We start from the raw sequence: 22,960 nt of genomic DNA, 5'->3' as shown, positions 1-22,960 counted from the left end.
ATTATCTTACATAATCTCTTACATACTACCACCGCCACACCAGCCACACCGCCACAGCTCTTCGCAGAACCTGAAAATTCAGGTCGACAAAAACAAGCAAATTCAGATCCGAGATACTCAGCAGCAGCAGCAGAGTGTCTGGAATACCGCGTCTCGGCTCCTTGTTGTGTGGATTTTGCAGATAGAAAGCAATTATCTGTTAGAAGAAGTAAAGAGGTCATACACGCATAGGATCTGCTACTGATATCCGCCATGGACGACAGCTTATACGACGAGTGAGTGCATCTCTTGAATCACGCTGAGGACGGAGAAAGAAGAGTGGATATATGGAGGGGCTCGGGCTAATCAGTTCTTTGCAGGTTTGGAAATTTTATTGGCGATGCTGATGATTCGGATGCCGAGTCGCAGACGCAGTCCGGGGAGCAGAATGAGTACAATGAGGACGCGTATCTAGACAATGATGCAATGTCTGAAGCGTCGCATGCCGAGACTACAGGTCAGGAACTTATGGAGGTCGATAGTGAGTACTTCTTTCTTGGTGGTGATGGATTTGATTCGGTGGTGCTAATTCGCATCAGATACGCCCGTGAACGCGGTTATACTACACGAAGACAAGCAGTACTATCCCTCAGCCGAGGAAGTATACGGCCCTGATGTCGAAGCACTAGTTCAAGAGGAAGACACGCAGCCTCTCTCCGAGCCCATCATCGCACCGATTAAAGTGAAGAAATTCACAGTCGAGACCACAGATCTTCCCGAAGCAACCTTCTCTCGCGAGTACATGATGGACATTATGAATTTCCCCGATCAGATCCGCAACGTTGCGATCGTGGGGCATTTACACCATGGGAAAACGGCGTTGATGGATATGCTCGTGCAGGAGACACACGAGTTGAAGGATTACACGCGAAAACGACTCGGCGAACAGATCAGATACACAGACACCCACATCTTGGAACGCGAACGCGGGCTAAGTCTTAAATGCTCGCCCATGACCCTGCTCCTGCCGAACTCGAAAGGAAAGACCAATCTTTTTAACCTTCTAGACACCCCCGGTCATGTGAATTTCGTCGACGAGGTCGCGTCCGGAATGCGTCTTGCTGACGGTGTTGTGCTGGTCGTTGACGTTGTCGAGGGTGTCATGATCAACACTCGACAAATCCTACAACACGCAATCTCTGAAAACCTCCCCATCACTCTCGTCATCAACAAGCTCGACCGACTCATCCTCGAGCTTCGCTTGCCTCCCGCAGATGCATACTATAAGCTATACTACTGCGTCGAGCAAGTCAACAAGACTATCCAGGAGCTCGCTCCCGGATCATCCATCAGACTCTCGCCCGAGAAAGGAAACGTCTGTTTTGCGTCCTTCGACCTGGGCTGGTGTTTTAGCTTGAAGTCGTTTGCTGATATGTACAATGGCGTTTACGGAGGTGTGAACGCGGATGATTTCAGCAAACGACTATGGGGAGATATTTACTTTGATCATGAGACTCGGAAATTTGTTCGACGGGGATTGTCTAGCTCGACCAAGCGGTCGTTTGTGGCATTTATCCTGGAGCCTCTATATAAGCTTTTTGGCACTGTAAGTCATCCTTTTCTCCAACAGATCATCTGCCATGTACTAACGGACAACTGAATAGACCCTCGGCGAAGACACAGACACTTTGAAGCGGGTACTAGGAAAGCTAGGGATCCATCTGAAGCCTGCGCAGTTTAAGCTCGACCCCAGACCATTACTGAAGCTTGTTTGCCAGGAATTTTTCGGCAGCTCAACAGGGCTTGTTGATATGATGCTCGAGTTCATCCAGTCACCAGTCGAGAGCGCAAAGTCCAAAATCGAGACCTGCTACACAGGCCCGCTCGACACGGATCTGAGCAAAGCTTTGATGACTTGCGATCAAGAAGGTCCGCTTGTGATCAACATTACAAAACTTTTCAGCAGCAGCGACGCGTCTGAGTTCTACAGCTTTGGCCGAGTGTTTAGCGGCACGATCCGAGCTGGTCAGCAGGTGCGGATTCTCGGCGAGGGATACTCGCTAGATGATGAAGAAGACATGGTGCACGCTACCATTTCCGAGATGTGGATTCCCGAAGCGCGGTATAAAGTCCCAGTCTCTGGAGTTCCGGCCGGTAACTGGGTTTTGATTGCTGGGATCGACATGTCGATTGTGAAGACGGCGACGATCGTGCCCAAGAACATGTCTGACGACAGCTATATCTTCAAGCCTATCAGCCATATGACACAGTCGGTTTTCAAAGTAGCGGTGGAGCCCGTGAATCCTTCGGAACTGCCAAAGATGCTGGACGGACTTCGACGGGTGAACAAGAGCTACCCGCTGCTGCAGACCAAGGTCGAAGAGTCGGGAGAGCATGTGATTTTGGGAACGGGCGAATTGTACATGGACTGCGTGCTGCATGACTTGCGAAGACTTTATTCCGAGATCGAGATCAAGGTCTCAGATCCGGTGACTCGATTCTGCGAGACGGTCGTCGATCAGTCGTCGATCAAGCCATACGCAGAGACACCCAACAAAAAGAACCGAATTTCAATCATCGCCGAGCCCCTGGACGACGGAATCGCGGAGGATATCGAGACCGGCAATGTTGTGCTCGAGTGGCCGGTCAAGCGGGTGGCCAAGTTTTTCCAGGACAAGTATGACTGGGACGCGCTTGCTTCGCGGTCGATCTGGGCGTTTGGACCTGAGGAGACCGGGCCTAATATTCTACTGGACGATACGTTGCCAACCGAGGTGGATAAGAAACTGCTAAACTCGATTCGCGAATCTGTCAAGCAGGGATTTCAGTGGGCGGTGCGCGAGGGTCCTCTGTGTGAAGAGCCGATTCGCAACACAAAGTTTAGGATTATGGATGTCTCGCTTGCGCAAGAGCCAATTTACCGCGGCGGAGGACAGATTATTCCTACCGCTCGACGGGTGTGCTACTCATCCGTGATGACTGCGTCGCCGCGCCTGATGGAGCCTCTATACGCGTTCCACATCACGGGCCCGGCCGAGTGTCAGGAGGCGATTTTCCGGATTCTGGAGCGGCGGAGAGGATATGTGCTGAAGGACGAGCCGATAGCGGGGACTACTTTACAGCTGATCATGGGCTCGATCCCGGTGATTGACTCGTTCGGGTTCGAGACGGACGTGAGGGTCGCGAGCCAGGGACAAGCGCTTTGCTCGCTTGTGTTTGAGAAATGGCTTGTCGTGCCCGGAAATCCGCTTGACAAGGAGATGACTGTGCCGCCGCTGCAGTCTGCGACCGGACAGGCTCTGGCGCGCGATTTCGTGCTGAAGACCCGTAGACGGAAGGGATTGAGCGAAGAGCCGACGTACTACACGTCGTAGGGTTGTATAGTTGATGTTTATGTATATTAAAATGTTTGTAGCGCAATAAGAGCTGAATTAGAAGCGACTTTGTTTACTTTGTTGATTAATCAAAAACGCCGGAGGCCTAATCGCGGTCTCGAAGCAACCCGAAGCCCAAACCCGATATGTGTTCATCAGACGAGTGCGCGGCCTCTGATAGTAAATGGCGCAACTCTTCTTGCTCTGTTTTGTTTTCGATGATTGTGTAAACAATTGAAAGCACATTTATTCAGAAGAAACAGAAAAGAATGCCTGATCGAGCTGCGTCGTCGTCCGCGAGGACAGCCGCAGTCCCGACACCTTTGCCAGTCACTAAACTCAACATCCTGGCCTACTTGCTCTCGTGTTTCTGCTCGATTGCGTTCCTCGTCTTTCTCAACGCGACGCAGTCGTTTGTCATCACGGTCGTGCTGCGGTTGAAGGATAACATCGGAGACTATGTCGGCACGCTCGGCTTTGTTGACGAACTCGTCTCGGTCGTGATGTGTCCGCTCTGGGGAACATTGTCTGACAAAATCGGCACGCGGACCGTGGTCTCGACTGCTTACATGCTGGTCGGCGTCGGGCTTATCTCGTTCGTCCAGGCGAAATCGGTCTACCCGGGTCTGTTGCTCCTGCGCATGTTTTTCGCAGTCGGCGGGTCAGGCACCGCGGCGATGGTGACCGCGCTGCTATCCGAGGTCTCTACTTTCCAATTCAAGCCGCGATACTCGTTCGCCTCGGTGCCCGCCGACGACGTCGAGCTTTTGAACGCGGATCCCGGGTCTACGGAATGGTACGAGCAGCAGCGGCGCCGCGAACTCAGACGGAAACCTGCGGTTCGCAACGGTACGTTGTCGGGCTTGGTCGGGCTGTGTACAGGATTGGGCGCGGTTATGGCGGTCACTGTTTTTCTGCCTATCCCCACGCATCTGGAGAATAAGTATGGCATGTCGCCAGAGGCGTCGTTGCGAGGCGCGTTTTATCTCGTTGGCGTGTTGGCGATCTTGGTGGGTGGTGTGTTGTATGTCGGGTTGCGACATGATCAGTCGCGGAGCTGGACGAAGTGGATCCGGAGTATGAAATACCATCGCAGACGACGGGATATCCTGCGCGATCAAGCAGCCGAGACAGCCAGAGACAGCAACTACAGCAACACCGATAACAGTTCTAGCGATGCTGGGTTTCAGCAGCGATATGAGTCGCTCGCGGAGGAAGGAAATGAGTTTGATAGTTTGTATCTGGAGGAGAAGAGTAGCTACTTTAGACTGCTGATGAAGGGATTTACGGCTGCTTCTGAGCCGGATATCTTCTTGGCGTATGTGGGTGGTTTGATTGCCCGTGCAGCCAGCGTCGCTGTTTCCTTGGTATGTACTGTTCCATCATGAAAACACCTGGAACATTGCTGACATATTTCTACAGTTCATTCCGCTGTTTATCAACCAATGGTTCTACGCCGAAGGAATCTGCGACATCACAGCCGACGTCAAACACAGCTGTCGGGATGCATACATCCTCTCGGCCATGCTCACCGGTGTTTCCGAGACATGTGCCCTTGTCTCTGCACCGGTCTGGGGTATCCTCTGCGACCGCATCGGCAAGACAAAGTCGCTCGCGATATCCTCCGTCATCGGCACGGTTGGCTTCTTTGGCTTTGCGTTCGTGGGCAATCCGCAGCAAGGCGTGACTTTCTTCTGGGCAGTGTTGATTGGGATAAGTCAGATCGGGGCTATCGTCTGCTCGCTGTCGCTGTGCACGGAGCGGAGGACAGAGTACAGCGGCTCGATCGCAGGAGTGTACTCCGTCACCGGCGCCGCGGGCATTTTAATCCTCACCAAGCTCGGCGGATGGACCTCCGACCGTCTCCGCGGCGCGCCGTTCATCCTCATGGCGGTGTTCAACATCATGCTGTTTGTATGCTCGGTGTGGGTCATGCACCACGACGGCATGTTTGGCGATATCCGGCTGATGGGCGCGGACTTGCTGAGCACGAGGGCGAGGCGCGAGAGAGAGGCGCTGGGCAATCGGATAGCGTATGAGAATGGGTTGTTTAGCCATGAGGATAGCGATGATGATGATGGTGCAGAGTAGAGGCGTATTTTTGTGATTATGGTTTGATATGAGATTTACAAATGGAAGAGTTAGCATGGTGTGGTTGAATACAGTATGAGCTTTTAGAAGTCATTGTAGTAATAGTGTAGCATTGCAAGTCGTATTATCATCTAATAGCACCCAACTCCTCTCACACATCTCAGATATTCCAAAACAACTATAAAAGACAATTAGCACACATCCAAAATGAGCATTAAGGTCTCACAGCCTCTCTTCAATTTTCATCATTTTCTTTTCGAATCAGGGTTAAAAAGCTCGGTTGTTTATATTTCCACACGTTGGAATTCAGGTGAAGAAATTCATTGTAAACAGTTTACATCATGAAAAAGAAAGATGATGAAAAAGAGAAGCAAGGACTGGTGGTGACTTGTATATAAAAGAAATGAGCAAACTTACCAGCTACCAGAACAGTATTCTATTCTCAAACAGACATCCTTCGTTCCCGCAGCATCAGAGACAACAGCTCCTCGTTTTCCAGCGAAAAACCCCGGAAACCGCAATTTTTGCAGACAGAAATCAGGAAGAAAGAAAAAAAGCCCCGCGAGCGCGTCTTTTAAAGCGGGCGTTACCCTGATTTCTGTGGTTGTAGGGTTTATGATTATGTCATACTTTATGTAACGGCGGCGATGAAGATGAGATGCTTGGGAATTCCATCGATGGTTTGATGACTATCGCTGCTGACGGGTGTACGCGGTATTGCTTGGATACAAGTCTTTGACTATTCCTGCGACTGAAGAAAGGACAAAGAGAAGTACTTGTGGATCTAGAGAGTACAAATAACCATGCCGTGGCGGATTCTACTCCAGCAAGTTCTGCACAAGAAGGTATCTCTTACTTAATTGCTGTTCACAGGATATAGCGTCTAGACAGCTAACGATATTTGTTGAAAACAATATAGCTTATGGAGAGCGAGACGTTTCATAAGGCAGTCAGATCTATTCACCGAACGATAAATAACCCGTCGCAGGTTACCAATGAGCTACGTATGTCGTCCCGTCATTCTTCTTGATATAGTTCAATCGAGGAAACTAGACTAATGTTTTGTTTGTGTGTAGGAAACACCGCTGGTGACAATGCAAAACTGGATAAAGCATTGACGTTTGGAAAGATCGTTTTGGAGGAAGCAAAAGAGGCGTTGCGAGGGAAGACGCCGCCGAAACGGTAGTCTCAAAAGAGTCTCTACGGAGCTACGGGTTGCATGAGTTTGTTCATATACATGGCGTTGTTTGTTTAACTATAGATCTCCAATTAATTTTAATCCACACTGTCTCTCAGAAGTTAAAAGACTGATACAAAGTCCTTGAAATCCGCGCAAACGACGTCTCCGACAACGCTCTTGACAGATAAGCCAGCATCTCCGACACCTGTGCCTGCGAATTATAAATCTCCTCCGCGTCCGCCTCTTTTGATTTGACCGACTGCCGAAACACTTTATCCGTCTTGTACACTTTCTGCACTTCCCGCTGCAAATGCTTGATGATGAGTCCCTCCGCGCGCGACTGCACGGCGTCGTAGGCTTTGATTACTTCGTCAAAGATTGTGCCGTCGTCGTCCAAAGTGTCTGGAAGCTGTTGAGAGATTTTTTGTAGCTCGGTCGTGTCTGATGACGACGACTGCGGGGCTTTGGGTGCGCCTTGCCGTCGGAACTGGGCGGCCCGGGTGTCAAGTTCTTGGTATAATTCCAGAAAGAACTGAACACTGTGTTAGTAAATCACAAAACGAAAAGAAATAAAAGAGAGACTTACAATATCCTCGCCCCAATCCTTCAAAGCATCACGAATCGTGTACGCACTACCATACGCCCGGCAAAGCCGCTCAATCCCCGCGAGCCCATCAACCATCTTCTTCCGGTCCTCGTCATGCACACCCGACATTGCTTTCCCCAACGTAGACGTAAGCGACTCGAACGCGTCCAGCGATGCCGATATCCGCTTATGATACCCGTCCAAGATCGCGATCTGGATATCCAGCAAAAACCTCACGCGATGGACAAACGACCGCAGAGGACGGTACCGGTCGCTGATGGTCTCTAGTAGATCCTTGAGGCGCAGCGACGATTTCGTCGGTTTGGGCTCGTTGTCGCCCACGGCGTCGAAATCAACCACCCAGGCATCTGGCGCGTCGATGATTTCCTGATACCGCGCCAACGCGAAATCTTTCTCGATCGAAAGCCATGACTGGAACCATTCGCTCCGAGACATGATGTCCCCGGTAACACCCTGCCATTCTTGGTCATCCGGCAATCCATACGGTCGAAACAAGTACACGTCTCGAAGGAAATCGTCAAACTTCATAGTCTCGAGCATCAGATGACTCAAAAGTTGGTGCTCGCTCATCAGCCGGGGAATAATCGCCTCTAATTTTCGCCGGACGCAGGGAAGGTATGCGTATATAAACTCGTGCATGGCTTCTCGGTTGCTCACGTATTCAGACTGCTCTAGAATACCCTGGACAACCGTCTGCATTAATTGCTCGTGTTCTTCAATCGTGGACTGGAAGTGCTGAAAGAACCATTCGGGCTAGACGTTTATCTGTTAACATCCACGTTTGCAAGTAGTGAATGAGAGTTTTGCTTACTCTTGATATATTGTTAGTCTCACGGGTGCCTTCAAAATGATATCTGAACCGAATATCCAAAGGCTCTACCATGACCGATAACGCAATTATCGGATTAGGCGCCTTTTGTCTTTCGGAATCCTCGTCGTGGTATCTGTGTAGTTAAAAAATATTAGTCCTGGGCATTTAATTGTAAGCTCAAAGAAGGCACTGACAGAAATTGAAACTCGAGGAGTTTGTTGAAACCCTCAATGAATCCCACAAAGTCGGCATCCATAGATACTTGACGCGGCCACCCAATTGTATCAAGACTTGGCCGAAATTCCCTAAAAACCACATCAGCACCCAGATCCACCCATGCAAACAAACGAAGATTTGAACATACGATGCAAGCGACTCGCGCAAATCCTTCCACAGCTCGTCTCGCGATTCTTCCAAGTACTGAACCAGATATCCCGCCGAGTCTTCGGCTTCGTGGCTTTGAAGATTGACGGACTTTGCGAGCTCGGAGAGTTGATTGAATTTGTCTAGCGATGATCTGGTGTCTTTGACTATTGATTTTTTCGCTTGTTCGCTGTATCAAGTTGAGTTAGACGAAGAAGAGTGAATCTATAAGTGATAATGATGCATACCTGATCACCAACACCTCCTCCAGCGTCACGAAATACCGTTTCGCAATCTCAAATCTCTGCAGTTTATCCATCAGTCTCTGAAGCTGATCCAAAAACTGCGGCCGCTCAATAACCACTCCAGCTGCAGCCGCCGCCGACGGCGAATTAAGCCGTCCGAGTCCATTCGAGGGCACTGCCAGGCGCGATTTCAGCTGTGAGTAGTTTGTTCTAAAGTCTTGGACTTGGTTGAGGATGGCGTCTGATTTCGAGAGTAGTCTGTCGCATTCGGTGTTGATTTGGGATTGTAGTTCTTGGATCTATACTCAGCAAGTTCATAAGCAGCTGAACGTAAAAGAAAGACAGAAATGGACTACTCGAAAATACCTGAGTAGCCAACGAACTTCGCTGATCTTCAAGCGAGGACACGATATTATCCAAGTCGCCGAGCGCGTCAAAAGTCGGAAGATACTCGTTAATGTATTCTGTGACTGCGCCCATGATCGATCCACTCTTTTGCTCGCAGGAGATAACAGTAATGTGAACGTGGGCCGGTGAAGAAGGAGTGCTGTTATCGAGGATGCTGAGTTGAACGAGTGCGGCTTGTGTAGTGCGCGTCGGTGCACGTCATCGAATATCTCTATTGTCTTTGTGTTTATATTTAAACAATTGATTATTAGAGCAGGTCTTTTAGAATCAGTACTATATATCTTGGTAAATTATCTACTATTATGGACATCAAAACATCATTAAATACAGACAGCACAATTACTGAGCAATAGGCTTAGCCTTATACAAAGCAATATAATCCTGAATCTTCTTAATGTCCTCATCAGGCAGCTTTCCGGTAAAGTACTGCACGATATCATTGAGCGTAAACAGACTGATAATCGGCACGCCAAAGTCCTTCTTGACCTGGTCGATCATCGAGTGCTCGAAATCGACCATGCGCTCCTGGCGGTCGAGAATGATGACGACGCCGGCAAGGATACCCTGCTCGACCTCGATGATGGAAAGGGACTCGCGAATCGCGGTGCCGGCGGTGATGACATCGTCGAGGATCAAAACACGCTTGCCCTTGAGGGAACCGCCGACGGTGTTGCCGCCCTCGCCGTGGTCTTTCTTCTCCTACAGTGATAAAGATATACGTCAGTATGCTGAACTGTCAATACAAACGAGCTGTAGATCGCAGTACCTTTCTGTTGTAGGCGTACTCCATATCACCATACTTCTCCGGCTTGAGCTCCGCAAGCTTGACGAGCGTAATAGCCGCGAGCGAGATGCCCTTGTACGCCGGTCCGAGGATGATATCAAACTCGAGCTCGGGCGAGTCGATAATGGTCTGCGCGAACGAGTACGCGACAGCCGCGAGCGTGCTGCCGGACTTGAACAGGCCCGAGTTGAAGAAGTAGGGCGACTTGCGGCCGGACTTGAGGGTGTAATCGCCGAACGTCAAGATGTTGTTGGCGTAAGAGAGCTCGATGAGGCGGGCCTGGTGGTCTTTCATTTTTGAGTATGATAAGAAAATTTTATTCGGGGGGTCTAGGAGATCTACTGAGCTAATACTAGTGCTGCAAAACAATATAGCCTGCTCCTTTTTGTTTTCTCCGAGTAGATATCGAGTCTGTATCTGAAGAGAAACAAAAAGGAGAGGAAAGGAAAGAAGAAGAGAAGAGAGAAAGAGAAGAGAAATCGAGAGCCCGCTGGGGTCGAGGAAGATATGAAGCTCAAGAGGTGGTTTATTCACGTGACTGTGCACGTGATCTTGGCTTGGAGGACCCCGCCACTGCAGGCAAAATCCTTTTTTTCATCTTCTTTTCGTCAAAACACCGGCTTTTAACAGCATCCACCTTTTTTGCTCTCTCAGACATTTCTTAACGAGGAGTTGGGTTTACAGGTTTATCCCCTGCCTCTGTAATAACAATTGTGCGAGTGAGCTTACTATCGCACTAAATACCTGGTATATATACATATATATTCTGTGAAGGATCTTGCTATATCTTCCAGCGGACCTTATCTTTGTTGTTTGTCGTTCTTTTTGATACATATTTTTCATTTTTTATTTGCTTTATCTTGCTTTCGTTTTGAGTAAATATGAAGGTTTCTCAGGTCTTGCAAGAGAATTGGCAGAACGAGGTGGCTTCGTTTTCGTTTGAGTACTTTGTTCCGAAGACCCAGCAGGTGAGTAATAGCAGCGCGGAGAGCTATGATTATTGACTGTGAGACTAATTGCTGACGTTGGATTGATATGCAGGGCGTCCAGAATCTGTACGATCGTATGGACCGTATGAAGGAATGGCAGCCGCTCTTCGTCGACGTCACCTGGAACGCCGGCGGTGCATCTCGGCAGATGGTGACGAGCACGACGGATATGATCACCAAGGCTTCCAAGGGTTTCGGTCTCGAGACGTGCATGCATCTGACTTGTACCGGAATGTCGCAGGAAGACGTTGATGCTGCTCTTTCAAAGGCGTTCAACGGCGGCTGCCGATGCATTCTTGCGCTGCGCGGCGATGCTCCGGTCGAGAACGAGAAGTGGGAGGCTACTTCGAATGGGTTCATGTACGCTCGCGATTTGGTGAAGTACATTCGTCAGAAGTACGGCGACCATTTCGAGATTGGAGTTGCGGGATACCCCGAAGGCCATCCTGAGCAGCACGACCAGGATGTTCTTATCGAGCACTTGAAGGAGAAGCTCGACGCCGGTGCTTCGTTTGTGATTACGCAGATGTTTTACGACGTCGATAATTTCTTGCAGTGGGTCGACAAGTGCCGCGAAAAGGGAATCACGCAGCCGATTATTCCTGGAATCATGCCAATCACCAACTACGCGAGCTTCATCCGTCGCGTGAAGTGGTGCGAGATCAATGTTCCGCCCGAGTTTATGAGCGCGCTCGAGTACGTGAAGGACGACGAGGCCGCCGTTCGCGAGGTTGGCGCTGAGCTCATGAGCGACCTCTGCAGGACTATCATGGAGAAGGGGCATATCTACCACTTGCACTTTTACACGATGAACGTGGAGAAGTCGACTAGGGTCATTCTCGACAAGCTTGAGCTTGTCAGAAAGTGATCAAGTCGCTTTGAAGCTATTGTGTGTTTTACTTTTTTGTATTCTTTATATTTGAGGATTGGCCGTTTCTTTTAGGCGAACGATGACTGCCAGGCGAGACCATCTCGGCCTTGGCAGAAAGAGTTATGTCTTTTTCAACAAAAGCATTTCATAGGGGTTCTGTTTTTTCTCATATCGTTTCTCAGTGATTTTTCATGGTTTGTAAATATTGTGAGGTTCATGTCCTCACACGATGATTCACACGCAAAAAAAGGGGGGAGGATGTACGATTAACGCTAATTATTGATTTCGCTTGCTTTTATGAAGAGTTCATTATTCAGGAGTCAACCTCCTTTCTGATGAACTCCTTTACAAAGCAAGGGAGAAAAAGCTATATTTTCTCTGCCAGTACTTGTCTTTTTGTTTTGTTTTGTTTTCTCTCATAGTTCATTTTTTTATTTATTAGGGATTCCGGTAAAGGTAGTATGGAGTGTAAAAAGGGACGGCCATTTGTTTATTGTGATCATGACTTTCTTTCAACAGAGGGAGCATGTAATTTTTGTGTTTTTTTTGTTTAAGTTAGATTTTTCAATGGAAAAGTTTTACTTTGCAAAGTGATTATGATGATAGAAGATGTAAGTTCTGTTATAAGCAGAAAAGTAGAGAAAAGTAGAACATATATAATGGAAAACAAAAAAAACCAGAAATGCCACCTATAAATACACTGTTTTATGACCGCCGTTTATACACATGCAAACCCGAAACCAAACAAAGCAAAAACAAAGCAGAGACTATGAAACAAAAGTAGAGAGGAGAAGTTATGATCGAACAGCGATAGGTGCGTTCAGATCGATATCATGAAGCATAGACTCTGCGGCCGCGTCGTGGTGGTGGCGGGAGAAGGTCTTGTCGTTGCGCTGCTTCTTGCAGCTGATCTGCGGTAGGAGATCAGAGGAGTCATCAGACTCGACGAGCTCGCGAACAAAAGCCGGGCCAGATTCAGAGATCTCGACGACGACGCAGCGAGGAGGTCGCTTTGCGCGGCGCGAGACAGAGGGCTGCTGGTGGTGGTCGCTCTCCGGGAGCGAGTCAGTTTCGAACGAGCTGTTGCTGTCGGACGAGTAATTCGAGTCGTCGTCGGATTCGGAATCGTATTCTTCGGGGAACGTGATGCGGATCTCGGGCACGGCGGGTTTCGGTTTCGGAGAGAGCGAGAAGGTGCGGGCGAGCGTGGTCAGGACCGACGGCGGCGAGACTGCGAGTTTCTTGGGCGTGGTGGAGTCAACGGAGCCGACGAGGGTGCTCGCGTTTGAGAACGAGCGCGCGAGGGTGACGCTTGTGCGGGCGGCGCGCGGGGTGGAGTCGGGAGAGGCGAGGGAGGATGCAGAGGTGGACTCAGAGGAGAGCTTTTCGGCGGCAACCTCGGGAGAGACGGAGAGAAGGACGCTGGAGGAGCGGTTGTGGGCCCGCGAGGAGGACGCGAGACGTGTTCTGCGGCGGGCACGGGCGGCGAGGAAGAGGGTGGTCGCGAGGACGGAGGCGAGAGCAAGGAGGGCGATGACGGCGATGGCGAGCGAATGGAGAGGCATTGTTGACGATGGGGAAGAGGAGGAGGAGGAGAGGAAGAGGAAGAGAAGAAGAAGCGCAGAGGAGGCGAAGAATGCAAAAACGCGTTTGGATCGAAATCTGAGATTGGAACGCAAGCCGCAGCCGAGACTTATGCGGTGTCAAAGTAGCAGTGCAGATCAGTGCAGTGTAGATATTAGAAGTAATGAAAGATATAATGGTAATAGTATCCCTATTCTATTCTATATAACTTATCTAGTAAATATAATAAATACAACATATAAAGAACAAACCAGATCTCAGATCTGCGACACCGCTTTTGTTTACATGCGCCAGCCACCGCCGCAGCAAGCCTCCCTACCCAGCCACCGTCTTCAAACTCTAAAAATACACACAGCCACAGCATCTGCGCACTTATGCCCGCTGACATAAATCCAAGGGCTTAGAATACCTCCGTACTCTGCACCCCAACTTAACCTCCTGGCTGCACGCCGACCACTCTCACACTTGTTCACTTCGCCAGATGCCCCTCGAGAGAACGAGACAGAGACATTCACTTGCCGGCACCTCTCAAATTATTTAGAAACACATCCTCGTCGTCCTCCAGACCGCAGTCTTTCTCTTCCAGAATGACATCCAACGTCTCCCTCTTCTCCATCAACGCCATCCTCATCCTCGACAACGACTCCCACCGCATCCTCACCAAGTACTACCAACCACCTCACCCCTACCCGCACAACCAGTACGCAAACGCCTACCCGACAATCAAGGAGCAGCGTGCTTTCGAAAAGGGCCTCTTTGAGAAAACCCACAAGCAAGGCACAGACATCATCCTCTTCGACAACCACGTCGTCGTCTACAAGGAGATCGTCGACGTAATCATCTACGTCGTCGGCGGCCTCAACGAAAACGAGACAATGCTCTACCAGGTCGTCCTCGCCCTGCGCGACTCGCTCGAGATCTTGCTCAAGCACTCCATGGACAAGCGCACAATCATCGACAACTACGACCTCGTCTCGCTTGCCGTGGACGAAACCGTCGACGACGGGATCATCCTCGAAACCGATCCCATCGTCATCTCCACCAGAGTCTCCAGACCCCCTACAAACGATGCCACCATCAACCTCGATCTCAGCGAACAGGGTGTAAGTTGCTCCTACTCTCATTATATAGCTCTATTACAGCACACACTAACTCTCTCCTAGCTCATGAACGCGTACCAGCTCGCCCGAGCAAAGCTCACAGAGCGGTTAAAACAGGCTCTGTAAGCCCTCATCATTTCGTCTCTCCCTTTCCTCTTTCTCTCTTCTTTTAGTTTTGGGTTTGCCTTGCCTAAATGTTAGTATTTCATCTCTTGTAATGTAATCATGATGCTCTTATTCAAACTTTTATCGACCCATCCGCTCCGCTGTGCAATGTCCGCGACCGCGCTCTCATTCTACCCTTTTACGCCGTTTGTGTTATAAAAGGGTGTTACTGCATTGTCCAAAATACAGAGAACGAATTGTCCATTTTTCTTTTGCAATATTTGTCTTTTCACTTCAGCTGCTGGTCTCCACAAATACCTAAACAGTCTTGTCGCTATTCATTCACCCAATTCTCACTACAACACTCGTCGAAAAAGCTCTTTCTTCTTCCAATTTCCAATAAATTATCACTTCAATTGAAACTGCGTACAAATACTTTGAGAGTCTTGACATTGTCAAAAGCACAACCGACCGAGGCCCATTGACCTTTCAAACTCTAACTGTCCCCTGGATCGTCATCGTTGATCAACTCCATCGACCGATATCTAATCAGAAGCCGTACTCAACCACTGTACATGCAGCCCGTACGATTCTCATCTCATCATGAAGAGTCTCTATGTTCTAACAATTGCGTTTGACTGAACACTTTCTGCAAATTAAAGTCCGAACAAACCATGACTCCCCGAGCAAAGAAGCAGAAGATCTCGGAGACTAGATCATCGGCCTCGCCTTCCAAGACTAGAAACACACTCGACTTTTTCTTGAAAAAGCCAAAAGATGCCAGTGGTGACAATGACCACTGGAAGAATGTGCAGATAAAAGAGACAGAGGTGCAGCTGCTAAAGGCGGAGGAAGACGTCGAGAGCGATGAGGCGTTGGCAAGACGGCTTCAGCAGGAATTCGATGCGGAAATGCAGACCGACGCAGCAGCGGATGAGAACGAGGTTACGCAAGATGCCGGGGCGGATCTTGATCTGTCTTTGCCATCTGCCGAAATTATAGACTCAAATGGGACTGCAGAGGAACCGGCTGCTGCTGCTCCGACGGATCATGAGTTCTACGACTACATCGACTCTCTTGATTTCTCCACCGAATCTCCCGTCTTCCCCCTCGACACCCACAAATCCTTCCTTTCCAGCCATCACTCAAAATCCTCGCCCTACGCGCTCCTCAGCCGCCTCTTTGTCCAACTAACATCCACCCGCTCCCGTCTCAAGATCCTAAACATCCTCACAAACTACCTCCGTCTCCTTCTCGCTCTCGACAAGGACTCTTTACTCCCCTCGATCTGGCTCTGCACAAACTCCCTCGGTCCGCAGTACGACTCTCCCGATCTGGGAATAGGCTGGTCGCTCGTCACAAAATGCCTCAGAAACGTCTCGGGCATATCGCCCGCGTCGCTAAAGTCCTTGTACGATAAGCACGGCGATCTCGGCGACGTTGCGTTCGAGGCAAAGATCTCGGTGCGCACGATCGCGGCGCCGCCTAGGCTTACTATTGCAGGAGTATATCGGACGTTACTCCAGATCTGCGACGCCAAGGGCGCAAAGAGCCAGGAAATAAAGAGGAAACTTGTCGAGCGGCTGCTGATTTCGGCGCGAGGTGAAGAGGTGCGGTATCTCACTCGCACTTTTGTCCAGAACGTCTGTCTCCTCTACTTATGCAATAAGCACTCTCAGGATTCTGTTTATTAATTGCGATGTACATCTAGTTACGAGTCGGCGCCGTCAAAACAACAATGCTAGTCTCCCTCGCCCGCGCATTCACATACTCATCTACCCCCGCCTGCCTCCCCGCAGACCAACTAAAAGCCAAACTCGCCCGCTCCGAAAAGATTCTGCGACAAGTCTACGTCCGGCATCCGAATTACAACGACATAGTCTCTTCCCTCCTCCGCTGCTCGTCGACAGATGACTTGGGGATCGAGGAGTTGCCTGCTCTGTGCCCTATGCAGCTTCACGTACCTGTTTTGCCGATGCTGGGTAGTATCACGCGCGACATGGCGGACTTGTACAGCAAACTGAGCTTGAACACTTCTTCTGCGCCCACTACATCTGCCTCGACAGACGACAAGAAGCGCGGCGTGGAGTTTACGTGTGAGTTCAAATATGACGGGCAGCGGGCCCAGGTGCATTTCGATAAGCAGACAGGCAAGGTCTCGATTTTCAGTCGGAATTTGGAGGTAATTTGCTTTTCCTGCTTTCCCTGCTTTTTGGACAAAACTGCTAGATAATAGTACTAACACCGCCAGAACATGACCGAGAAATACCCCGACATCGTCGCGCTCTTCACATCAGCATCTACAGTCCTACCCCCCACCACGACATCCTTCATCATCGAAGGCGAAATCGTCGCGATCGACAGCGTGACGCACGCAATCCAATCTTTCCAAACCCTGTCGAACCGCACGCGCAAAGCGGTCTCGCTTTCCGAGATCTCGATCAAGGTCTGCTTGTTTGCGTTTGACGTTATGTACTTCAACCACGCGTCCTTGCTCGAGCGGCCGTTTCGCGAGCGGCGGGGGATTCTGTATTCTGCGCTGAGGGTGGGGGAGAGTGAGGGGAGGCTGGCGTTTGCGGAGCATTTGGATGCGGGGATAGATGATGTCGAGGGGGGTGCGGTGTCGGAGTTTTTTAAGAGAGCGGTGGGGTCGAAGTGTGAGGGGATCATGGTCAAGCTTCTTGATTCTGCGAAGATCGAGGGGTCCCAACCCGATGATGACGAGGAAGACGCAGCGGACGTGAACGAGGACGTCACCATCGAGTCAACAGAACAGCAATTGACCACCTCTTCTAGAAGGAAAATCCTACAATCAACATACACCCCCGACATCCGCCACGAATCCTGGCTCAAAGTGAAAAAAGACTACTCCACCAGCACCACGACCTCAACCGCAGCCGACAGCCTCGACCTAATCCCGATTGGCGGCTGGCACGGCCAAGGCCGCAAAGCGAGATTCTGGTCGCCGATCCTGCTCGCGGTGCGGGACGCCGACTCGGGAACGCTCACGGCGGTGTGTAAATGCATGAGCGGGTTCACGGACGCGAGGTATAAGGAGATGAAGGACAAGTACGCAGAGGACGGGCCGAATACGTTGTCTGGGTACCGGTCTGGAGGGGAGGGAAGAACGGTGCCGACGGGGTGGGATGTTGAGAGTCCTTTGGTTCCGGACGTGTGGTTCGTTCCTCAAGGTATCCCCGTCTCTTTATCCAACTCACTATTCAGAATGGAGTGTGCTAACAGAGGTTACAGAGGTATGGGAAATCAAATTCGCAGACATAACAGCAAGCCCAGTCTACACCGCATCCCAAGGTCTCCTACTCGACACAGACCGCGGCCTAAGCATCCGTTTTCCCCGCTTCATCCGCATCCGGTACGTTCCCCCCTGCAATCTTCTACAACACCATATTATGACTATGACCAAACGTCACGGAAGCTAACGGTGTGAGAGGGTAGAGATGATAAGAGCCTAGAGGAAGCTAGTACGCCTGAGTTTTTGGCGCAGTTGTATATTCGGCAGCAGACGAGGAGTGTTCCTTCCGCTGATGTTGCTGCTGCTGCTGCTGATGAAGATGATGCAGCGCAACACGGCGCAGATGTAGCAAACGGTCTGGTAGACGACGCCAATGATTACGAAGACGACGAGGAGGAGGATTTATACACATAACTAATCGCCCACCTTCTGTATAATAGTAATAGTAATGAATAATATAAACATAAATCTTCAAAAATGTATTTATAAAACTGAAGAGAAATACAACGAAGACAAAAGAGAGATTCGACAAAACTAAAGAAACCAAAAGATAAATAAGAAAGATGACTGGGCACGATTAGAATAATATCGTGTACAAACGAGGAAAAAGAAAGATGGAAGAAGATACAGAAGGATGAAGGAACGAAAACAGACACCATAAAGGAGTTAGAACGAAAACAACAACGAGAGCAGGGAACAACAACTATAACAAAAAAACAAAAACAAAAACAAAAACAAAGAGGAGATAATATGCGCTCTCAACTTTGAAATAAACAACTATCTTACACCTCGCGCGCGTACTCGAAGCATCAAATGATCTGTAAAATCGTAGAATATGACGAAAAGAGAAATATGGCATGCTTCTTTGGATAGATTCGGATCCTGGCTTGGGGGAACTTATAGACGTACATTCGATATATTAGCTTGCAACGCGGCCGCCGATGTGGAGGCCGAAGCAGTGGCTGACGTGCCTGCCGGCAACGCCTGCTGTTTTCGAAGCTGATGGACGCACTGCGATAAATAATTAGCTTCTCCCTCTACTTTTCTCCTCGAAAACATGAATGCTAACCTTGTTTATAGTCTGCACAAGCAACGCCGGCTTGAGCGGTTTGGACAAATACTCGTCCATCTGCGCCTGCATGCATCTCTCGCGATCGCCCAACATCGCATGCGCCGTCAACGCGACAATCGGCGTCCGCGCACGCACTCCGATATACTGCTTCTCCCACTCTCTGATCCGCGCCGTCGCTTCGAATCCACCCATGACCGGCATCTGCACGTCCATCAGCACGACATCGTACCGTTTCTTCTTGACGGCCTCGAACGCTTCCAGACCGTTCTCGACAACCTCGACCGAGTGCTTGTATTTCTCGAGAATGCGCACCGCGAGCTTCTGGTTCACGATGTTGTCTTCCGCTAGCAGAATCTCGTACGTCTTGGCGCCGTCAGAGTTGAGCGGCGCGGCGCGCGATTCTAGCGCGGGGCGGAGTGCGTTACCCATGTCCTGCACAGAGCAAGGCGTGTTGCCGTACGACGTAATTCCAAGATCGAGACAAAGCTTGAGATTCACCTGCGGAATGCACGGGTTCAGCAGCACAAGCGGGATATACTTGAGATGATTCAACGTCCGCAGCTTCGCAGCAACCTCGAGCGAGTCGACGATGATCGTGTCGAACTTTGGTCCGGACTGGTCGACCGGCAACGGCGCGTCTTCGAGCGAGTTGACAACCCACGGCTTCAGCTTCAGCTGCCGGATGGATTCGACCAGGTCGAGCGTGACAGACCGCTCGTGGATCGTGTCGATGAACAATACATAGTGATTCTTGAACGGCGCCAAGTTCTCGAGCAACGTGTTCAGTCCGCCTTCGGCCTGTCTCACGCGCAGGGTGAAATAGAACTGCGACCCCTTGCCATACTCTGACTTGACCCACACGTCACCGCCCATAAGGTTAATCAGCTGCCGCGAGATCGAAAGTCCAAGACCCGTTCCACCGAACTTCCTCGTCGTCGATCCGTCCGCCTGGCAGAAAGTATCGAAAATGACATCGAGCTTGTCGTTCTGGATACCGATTCCGGTGTCAGACACGCAAAACTCAATCAGCATCTCGTCCGCAGCGCTATCGCGCACTTCAGTGCCCTCAATCGCTCGTGAACTTGCGCGACGGACACTCAGCGCTACCTCTCCACTCTCTGTGAACTTGATTGCGTTACCGACCAAGTTGAGAATAACCTGTCTCAATCTGAACGAGTCGCCAATCAAATTGTCGGGGAACGTGTTGTCGATCTTGTACATCAAATCCAAATGCTTCTCGTTCGCCTTCACAGCCAACGTCTTGAGCGCGCCAAAGACGGTTCCTCGAAGTGAGAATGCAATTCTCTCGATAGTCATCCGGTTCGCTTCAATCTTTGAGATATCGAGAATGTCGTCGATAATAGTCAGCAGTGAATTGGCGAGATTGTGAACAATCGACAGCATCTCGCGCTGGTACTGCGTGAGCTCGGTATCAAGCGACAGCTGCGTCATTCCGATAATTCCATTCATTGGCGTTCGAATCTCATGAGACATGTTTGCCAAGAACTCTGACTTTGTGCGGTTAGCCAACTCGGCGGCTTCTCGAGCTGCCGTGTTGCGCTGAATAGACTCGCGAAGGTTGAGCACCATCTGGTTGATCTTTGTCTTGAGCGCGTCCATCTCTCCGGAAGCTTCGACAGTGATGAATCGTGTAAAATCACCGTCTGTAGCAGCAGCCGTAATTTGTGCAAATGCTCGCACTTGGGTAGTAAGGTTCGCGGCCATGATATTGACATTCGTCGTGATCTCCTTCCATAATCCATCAACGTCAGACACCTGGGCTTGCACACCAAGTTTACCATCGATACCGACATCTTTGGCGACTCTTGTCACCTCAGAGGCGAAAACTTGTAGTCGGTCAACCATCTTGTTGATCGTTGACTTCAGCGCCAACATCTCACCCTGCGCATGCACGGCAATCTTGCGTGATAGATCACCTTCTGCGACTGCCGTTGTAACGTCGGCAATAGATCGCACCTAAACGACCGGTTAGAATGAATTCTGAAAATGTACAAGTCGAGTAATACACACCTGAGTTGTCAAATTGGATGCCATGACGTTGACATTTTCGGTAATCTCCTTCCATGCACCTTCGACATCTTCGACCTTTGCTTGACCACCCAAGATACCCTCTGTTCCTACAGCACGTGCGACCTTTGTGACTTCGAGCGCAAAGTTCTGCAACCGATCAACCATCTTGTTTATTGTGGACTTCAGGTCCAGCATCTCACCGCGACAGTTTGCGGACACCTTTTGCGACAAGTCGCCACGCGCGACAGCGGTCGTGACCTTTGCGATATTTCGTACTTGGTCGGTCAAATTGGAGGCCATAGCGTTCACATTGTCAGTCAGCTCTCGCCAGATTCCTTCGACGCCCTCGATCTGCGCCTGTCCGCCCAGTCTTCCTTCGACACCGGTTTCACGCGCAACGCGAGTGACTTCGAATGCAAACGTACGCAGCTGGTCCACCATAGAATTAATTGTTTCTTGTAGCTCGAGAATCTCTCCCTGCGCATGCACATTGATCTTTCGCGACAAGTCACCCTGCGCTACCGCACGCGTCACGTCAGCAATTTCACGCACCTGGTTGGTGAGATTGGAGGCCATGATGTTGACGTTGTCGGTGAGCTCGTGCCAGACACCTTCAGTGCCTTCGCCCTCAGCCTGACCACCGAGCGTGCCACCGGCGACTTCGGTCGCGACACGGGTGACTTCAGAGGCAAAGCGCTGGAGCTGGTCCATCATGCGGTTGATAGTCTCCTTAAACTTTACAATTTCTGGATCAAGTTCCTCCTGATGAACGATAACTTTTTTCGACAAATCTCCCTGTGCGACAGCGATAACAACCTCGCCAATCTCAAGCAGCGCGCGCTGGAAAGCCCTGTTTGCGTTCTGCGACTTGCGCAGCTCGCGATCAAGAATGTTGGTATCGACAATTCGCCGCTCGTGGGGTTCAAAGGACTCGGTGAAGTCGCGAATCATCTCGCGTGCCTGCGCAAGGTCAAGTTCAAGCGCCCGGACGGTGGCCTTGCGCTCGAGAAGATCGCGCTCCTGTGCTTTGACTTTGGCGTTGAGCTTGGTAAGCTCGACAAGCTGTAGATCGTATTTCGCTTCCAGCTTGCAGCTGGAGTCCGGCGAGCAGGCGAGCCCGTCGACATCTTCAACGCCAGGAGTAGTTACAGTGGACAAAGACGAGACGGCGGAGAATCCGGCAGAGGATATGGTTGATGCGGAGGAGTTCTGAGTTGAAAGCGAAGGGATTGAAGGCTGCAGCTGCATCTGCTGCATCTGCTGCTGCTGTGGCTGCGCGTAGAGAAGGTCGCGCACTCGGTAGAGCACGGCGGCGAGCTCCTTTTCGAGCTGGTCCTTGATGTCGCATGGCGCGCCGGGCAGTACGATCGGCTTTGTGGAGGTGATGAGGAGCGAGTCCGCGGCGGCGAGATTGTGCAGGACAGAGACGACTGCCTGGCAAGTGACGTCATCGCAGGAGCCCATTTTTGTGAGGACCTTGAAAGATAGGTGCACTCAGAAAGCAGGGTTGGGTAGATAGAAGGGAGATGAAGAAGAGGAAGGGGGGGAGGAGGCGGGAAAAGGGCAGGACGGTGAAGGGTTGTGGTGGGGGCGAGGGAGGAAGGCTAAGATGGAGCGCGGGTGAGCTTGACAGGTGGGGACCGAACGTCGTGATAGACGGAGACATACGGAGGCTTGAGCGGGCGAACGAGATCAAGAGTTATGTTGGGGCGCGTACTACGGAGGTAGCCAATGTAAACGTTCCGTGTCTTTATCCCCACAATTGAGCTGAGAGTAAACTACCAATTAGGCAGTCTGTACGGCCGCCCACCGCCCAGAACAGCTCGACAACAGCGCGACAAACAACTACAAAACAACAAACCGTTGAGTAATGTTCGAGCGGCGCGGTGGAGGCGAACGCAGATCGCAGGCGGCGGCGGTGCAGTTGTCGGATGCGACCGAGCTGAAACCACTAAAAGCCAGAAATTACGCAGGAACAGGCCGGCCAGCAAGCCGCAGAACGTCAGGATGGGGCCGATGACGTCTGAATGCTCCTTCGCTGCTCTTTCACATGGCTTCCTGGCCGCTCTGCTCTCCTACGCAGTTCAGGACTCATCCTCCTGCTGCCTGCTCA

The 22,960-nt window shown here is 50.6% G+C and overlaps 9 protein-coding genes across 9 annotated transcripts; 5 read left to right on the top strand and 4 right to left on the bottom strand.

The window, feature by feature from the left end:
* The first annotated feature begins 100 nt into the window (after positions 1 to 100).
* Positions 101 to 3,468, top strand: BZA70DRAFT_284375 (P-loop containing nucleoside triphosphate hydrolase protein). Its single transcript, XM_064913596.1, has 4 exons — positions 101 to 275; positions 360 to 520; positions 579 to 1,585; positions 1,644 to 3,468. Exons 1-4 carry the CDS (start codon positions 253 to 255, stop codon positions 3,351 to 3,353), a joined length of 2,901 nt encoding a protein of 966 aa, XP_064765986.1. The 5' UTR covers positions 101 to 252; the 3' UTR covers positions 3,354 to 3,468.
* A 58-nt stretch (positions 3,469 to 3,526) lies between these two features.
* BZA70DRAFT_284372 (major facilitator superfamily domain-containing protein) lies at positions 3,527 to 5,537 on the top strand. The gene is made up of 2 exons (XM_064913595.1): positions 3,527 to 4,720; positions 4,776 to 5,537. Exons 1-2 carry the CDS (start codon positions 3,623 to 3,625, stop codon positions 5,442 to 5,444), a joined length of 1,767 nt encoding a protein of 588 aa, XP_064765985.1. The 5' UTR covers positions 3,527 to 3,622; the 3' UTR covers positions 5,445 to 5,537.
* A 1,199-nt stretch (positions 5,538 to 6,736) lies between these two features.
* On the bottom strand, positions 6,737 to 9,130 carry BZA70DRAFT_269561 (TIP-1 family-domain-containing protein; the record flags this gene model as incomplete). Its single annotated transcript, XM_064911221.1, has 7 exons — positions 6,737 to 7,156; positions 7,211 to 7,984; positions 8,043 to 8,175; positions 8,237 to 8,347; positions 8,407 to 8,595; positions 8,654 to 8,949; positions 9,017 to 9,130. The coding sequence occupies 7 exons, from the start codon at positions 9,128 to 9,130 to the stop codon at positions 6,737 to 6,739; spliced, it is 2,037 nt and encodes a 678-aa protein (XP_064765984.1).
* Positions 9,131 to 9,260: 130 nt separating this feature from the next.
* On the bottom strand, positions 9,261 to 10,388 carry BZA70DRAFT_87719 (orotate phosphoribosyltransferase). Its single transcript, XM_064915500.1, has 2 exons — positions 9,825 to 10,388; positions 9,261 to 9,757 (listed from the first exon to the last, which is right to left on the bottom strand). Exons 1-2 carry the CDS (start codon positions 10,134 to 10,136, stop codon positions 9,398 to 9,400), a joined length of 672 nt encoding a protein of 223 aa, XP_064765983.1. The 5' UTR covers positions 10,137 to 10,388; the 3' UTR covers positions 9,261 to 9,397.
* Positions 10,389 to 10,723: 335 nt separating this feature from the next.
* On the top strand, positions 10,724 to 11,699 carry BZA70DRAFT_300205 (methylenetetrahydrofolate reductase 2; the record flags this gene model as incomplete). The annotated part of the gene is made up of 3 exons (XM_064914692.1): positions 10,724 to 10,810; positions 10,893 to 11,527; positions 11,594 to 11,699. The coding sequence occupies 3 exons, from the start codon at positions 10,724 to 10,726 to the stop codon at positions 11,697 to 11,699; spliced, it is 828 nt and encodes a 275-aa protein (XP_064765982.1).
* Positions 11,700 to 12,281: 582 nt separating this feature from the next.
* Positions 12,282 to 13,508, bottom strand: BZA70DRAFT_87698 (uncharacterized protein). Its single transcript, XM_064915499.1, has one exon. The coding sequence runs from the start codon at positions 13,265 to 13,267 to the stop codon at positions 12,497 to 12,499; it is 771 nt and encodes a 256-aa protein (XP_064765981.1). The 5' UTR covers positions 13,268 to 13,508; the 3' UTR covers positions 12,282 to 12,496.
* A 365-nt stretch (positions 13,509 to 13,873) lies between these two features.
* On the top strand, positions 13,874 to 14,512 carry BZA70DRAFT_242013 (Longin-like domain-containing protein; the record flags this gene model as incomplete). The annotated part of the gene is made up of 2 exons (XM_064910553.1): positions 13,874 to 14,389; positions 14,450 to 14,512. 2 exons carry the CDS (start codon positions 13,874 to 13,876, stop codon positions 14,510 to 14,512), a joined length of 579 nt encoding a protein of 192 aa, XP_064765980.1.
* Positions 14,513 to 15,015: 503 nt separating this feature from the next.
* BZA70DRAFT_87536 (putative DNA ligase I) lies at positions 15,016 to 18,369 on the top strand. The gene is made up of 5 exons (XM_064915497.1): positions 15,016 to 16,134; positions 16,203 to 16,673; positions 16,743 to 17,682; positions 17,744 to 17,864; positions 17,948 to 18,369. Exons 1-5 carry the CDS (start codon positions 15,166 to 15,168, stop codon positions 18,156 to 18,158), a joined length of 2,712 nt encoding a protein of 903 aa, XP_064765979.1. The 5' UTR covers positions 15,016 to 15,165; the 3' UTR covers positions 18,159 to 18,369.
* Positions 18,370 to 18,768: 399 nt separating this feature from the next.
* BZA70DRAFT_241882 (uncharacterized protein) lies at positions 18,769 to 21,798 on the bottom strand (the record flags this gene model as incomplete). Its single annotated transcript, XM_064910549.1, has 2 exons — positions 18,769 to 20,793; positions 20,848 to 21,798. 2 exons carry the CDS (start codon positions 21,796 to 21,798, stop codon positions 18,769 to 18,771), a joined length of 2,976 nt encoding a protein of 991 aa, XP_064765978.1.
* Between the last annotated feature and the right edge of the window lie 1,162 nt (positions 21,799 to 22,960).

This window comes from Myxozyma melibiosi (assembly GCF_037950935.1).
Source record: "Myxozyma melibiosi strain Phaff 52-87 chromosome Unknown BZA70scaffold_14, whole genome shotgun sequence".
Taxonomy (NCBI): domain Eukaryota; kingdom Fungi; phylum Ascomycota; class Lipomycetes; order Lipomycetales; family Lipomycetaceae; genus Myxozyma; species Myxozyma melibiosi.
Note: the sequence above shows the minus strand (reverse complement) of the source record. Positions and strands in the feature narration are given on the sequence as shown.

Coding starts and splice junctions, on each gene's coding strand:
- BZA70DRAFT_284375 (XM_064913596.1), top strand. CDS start 253: ATGGACGACAGCTTATACGACGA. Junction 521..578: donor GGAACTTATGGAGGTCGATA/GTGAGTACTTCT, acceptor AATTCGCATCAG/ATACGCCCGTGAACGCGGTT. Junction 1,586..1,643: donor TATATAAGCTTTTTGGCACT/GTAAGTCATCCT, acceptor ACAACTGAATAG/ACCCTCGGCGAAGACACAGA.
- BZA70DRAFT_284372 (XM_064913595.1), top strand. CDS start 3,623: ATGCCTGATCGAGCTGCGTCGTCGTCCGCGAGGACAGCCGCAGTCCCG. Junction 4,721..4,775: donor CCAGCGTCGCTGTTTCCTTG/GTATGTACTGTT, acceptor ATATTTCTACAG/TTCATTCCGCTGTTTATCAA.
- BZA70DRAFT_87719 (XM_064915500.1), bottom strand. CDS start 10,136: ATGAAAGACCACCAGGCCCGCCTCATCGAGCTCTCTTACGCCAACAAC. Junction 9,758..9,824: donor AGTACGCCTACAACAGAAAG/GTACTGCGATCT, acceptor TTATCACTGTAG/GAGAAGAAAGACCACGGCGA.
- BZA70DRAFT_87698 (XM_064915499.1), bottom strand. CDS start 13,267: ATGCCTCTCCATTCGCTCGCCATCGCCGTCATCGCCCTCCTTGCTCTC.
- BZA70DRAFT_87536 (XM_064915497.1), top strand. CDS start 15,166: ATGACTCCCCGAGCAAAGAAGCAGAAGATCTCGGAGACTAGATCATCG. Junction 16,135..16,202: donor CTCGCACTTTTGTCCAGAAC/GTCTGTCTCCTC, acceptor ATGTACATCTAG/TTACGAGTCGGCGCCGTCAA. Junction 17,865..17,947: donor CCCCGCTTCATCCGCATCCG/GTACGTTCCCCC, acceptor GTGAGAGGGTAG/AGATGATAAGAGCCTAGAGG.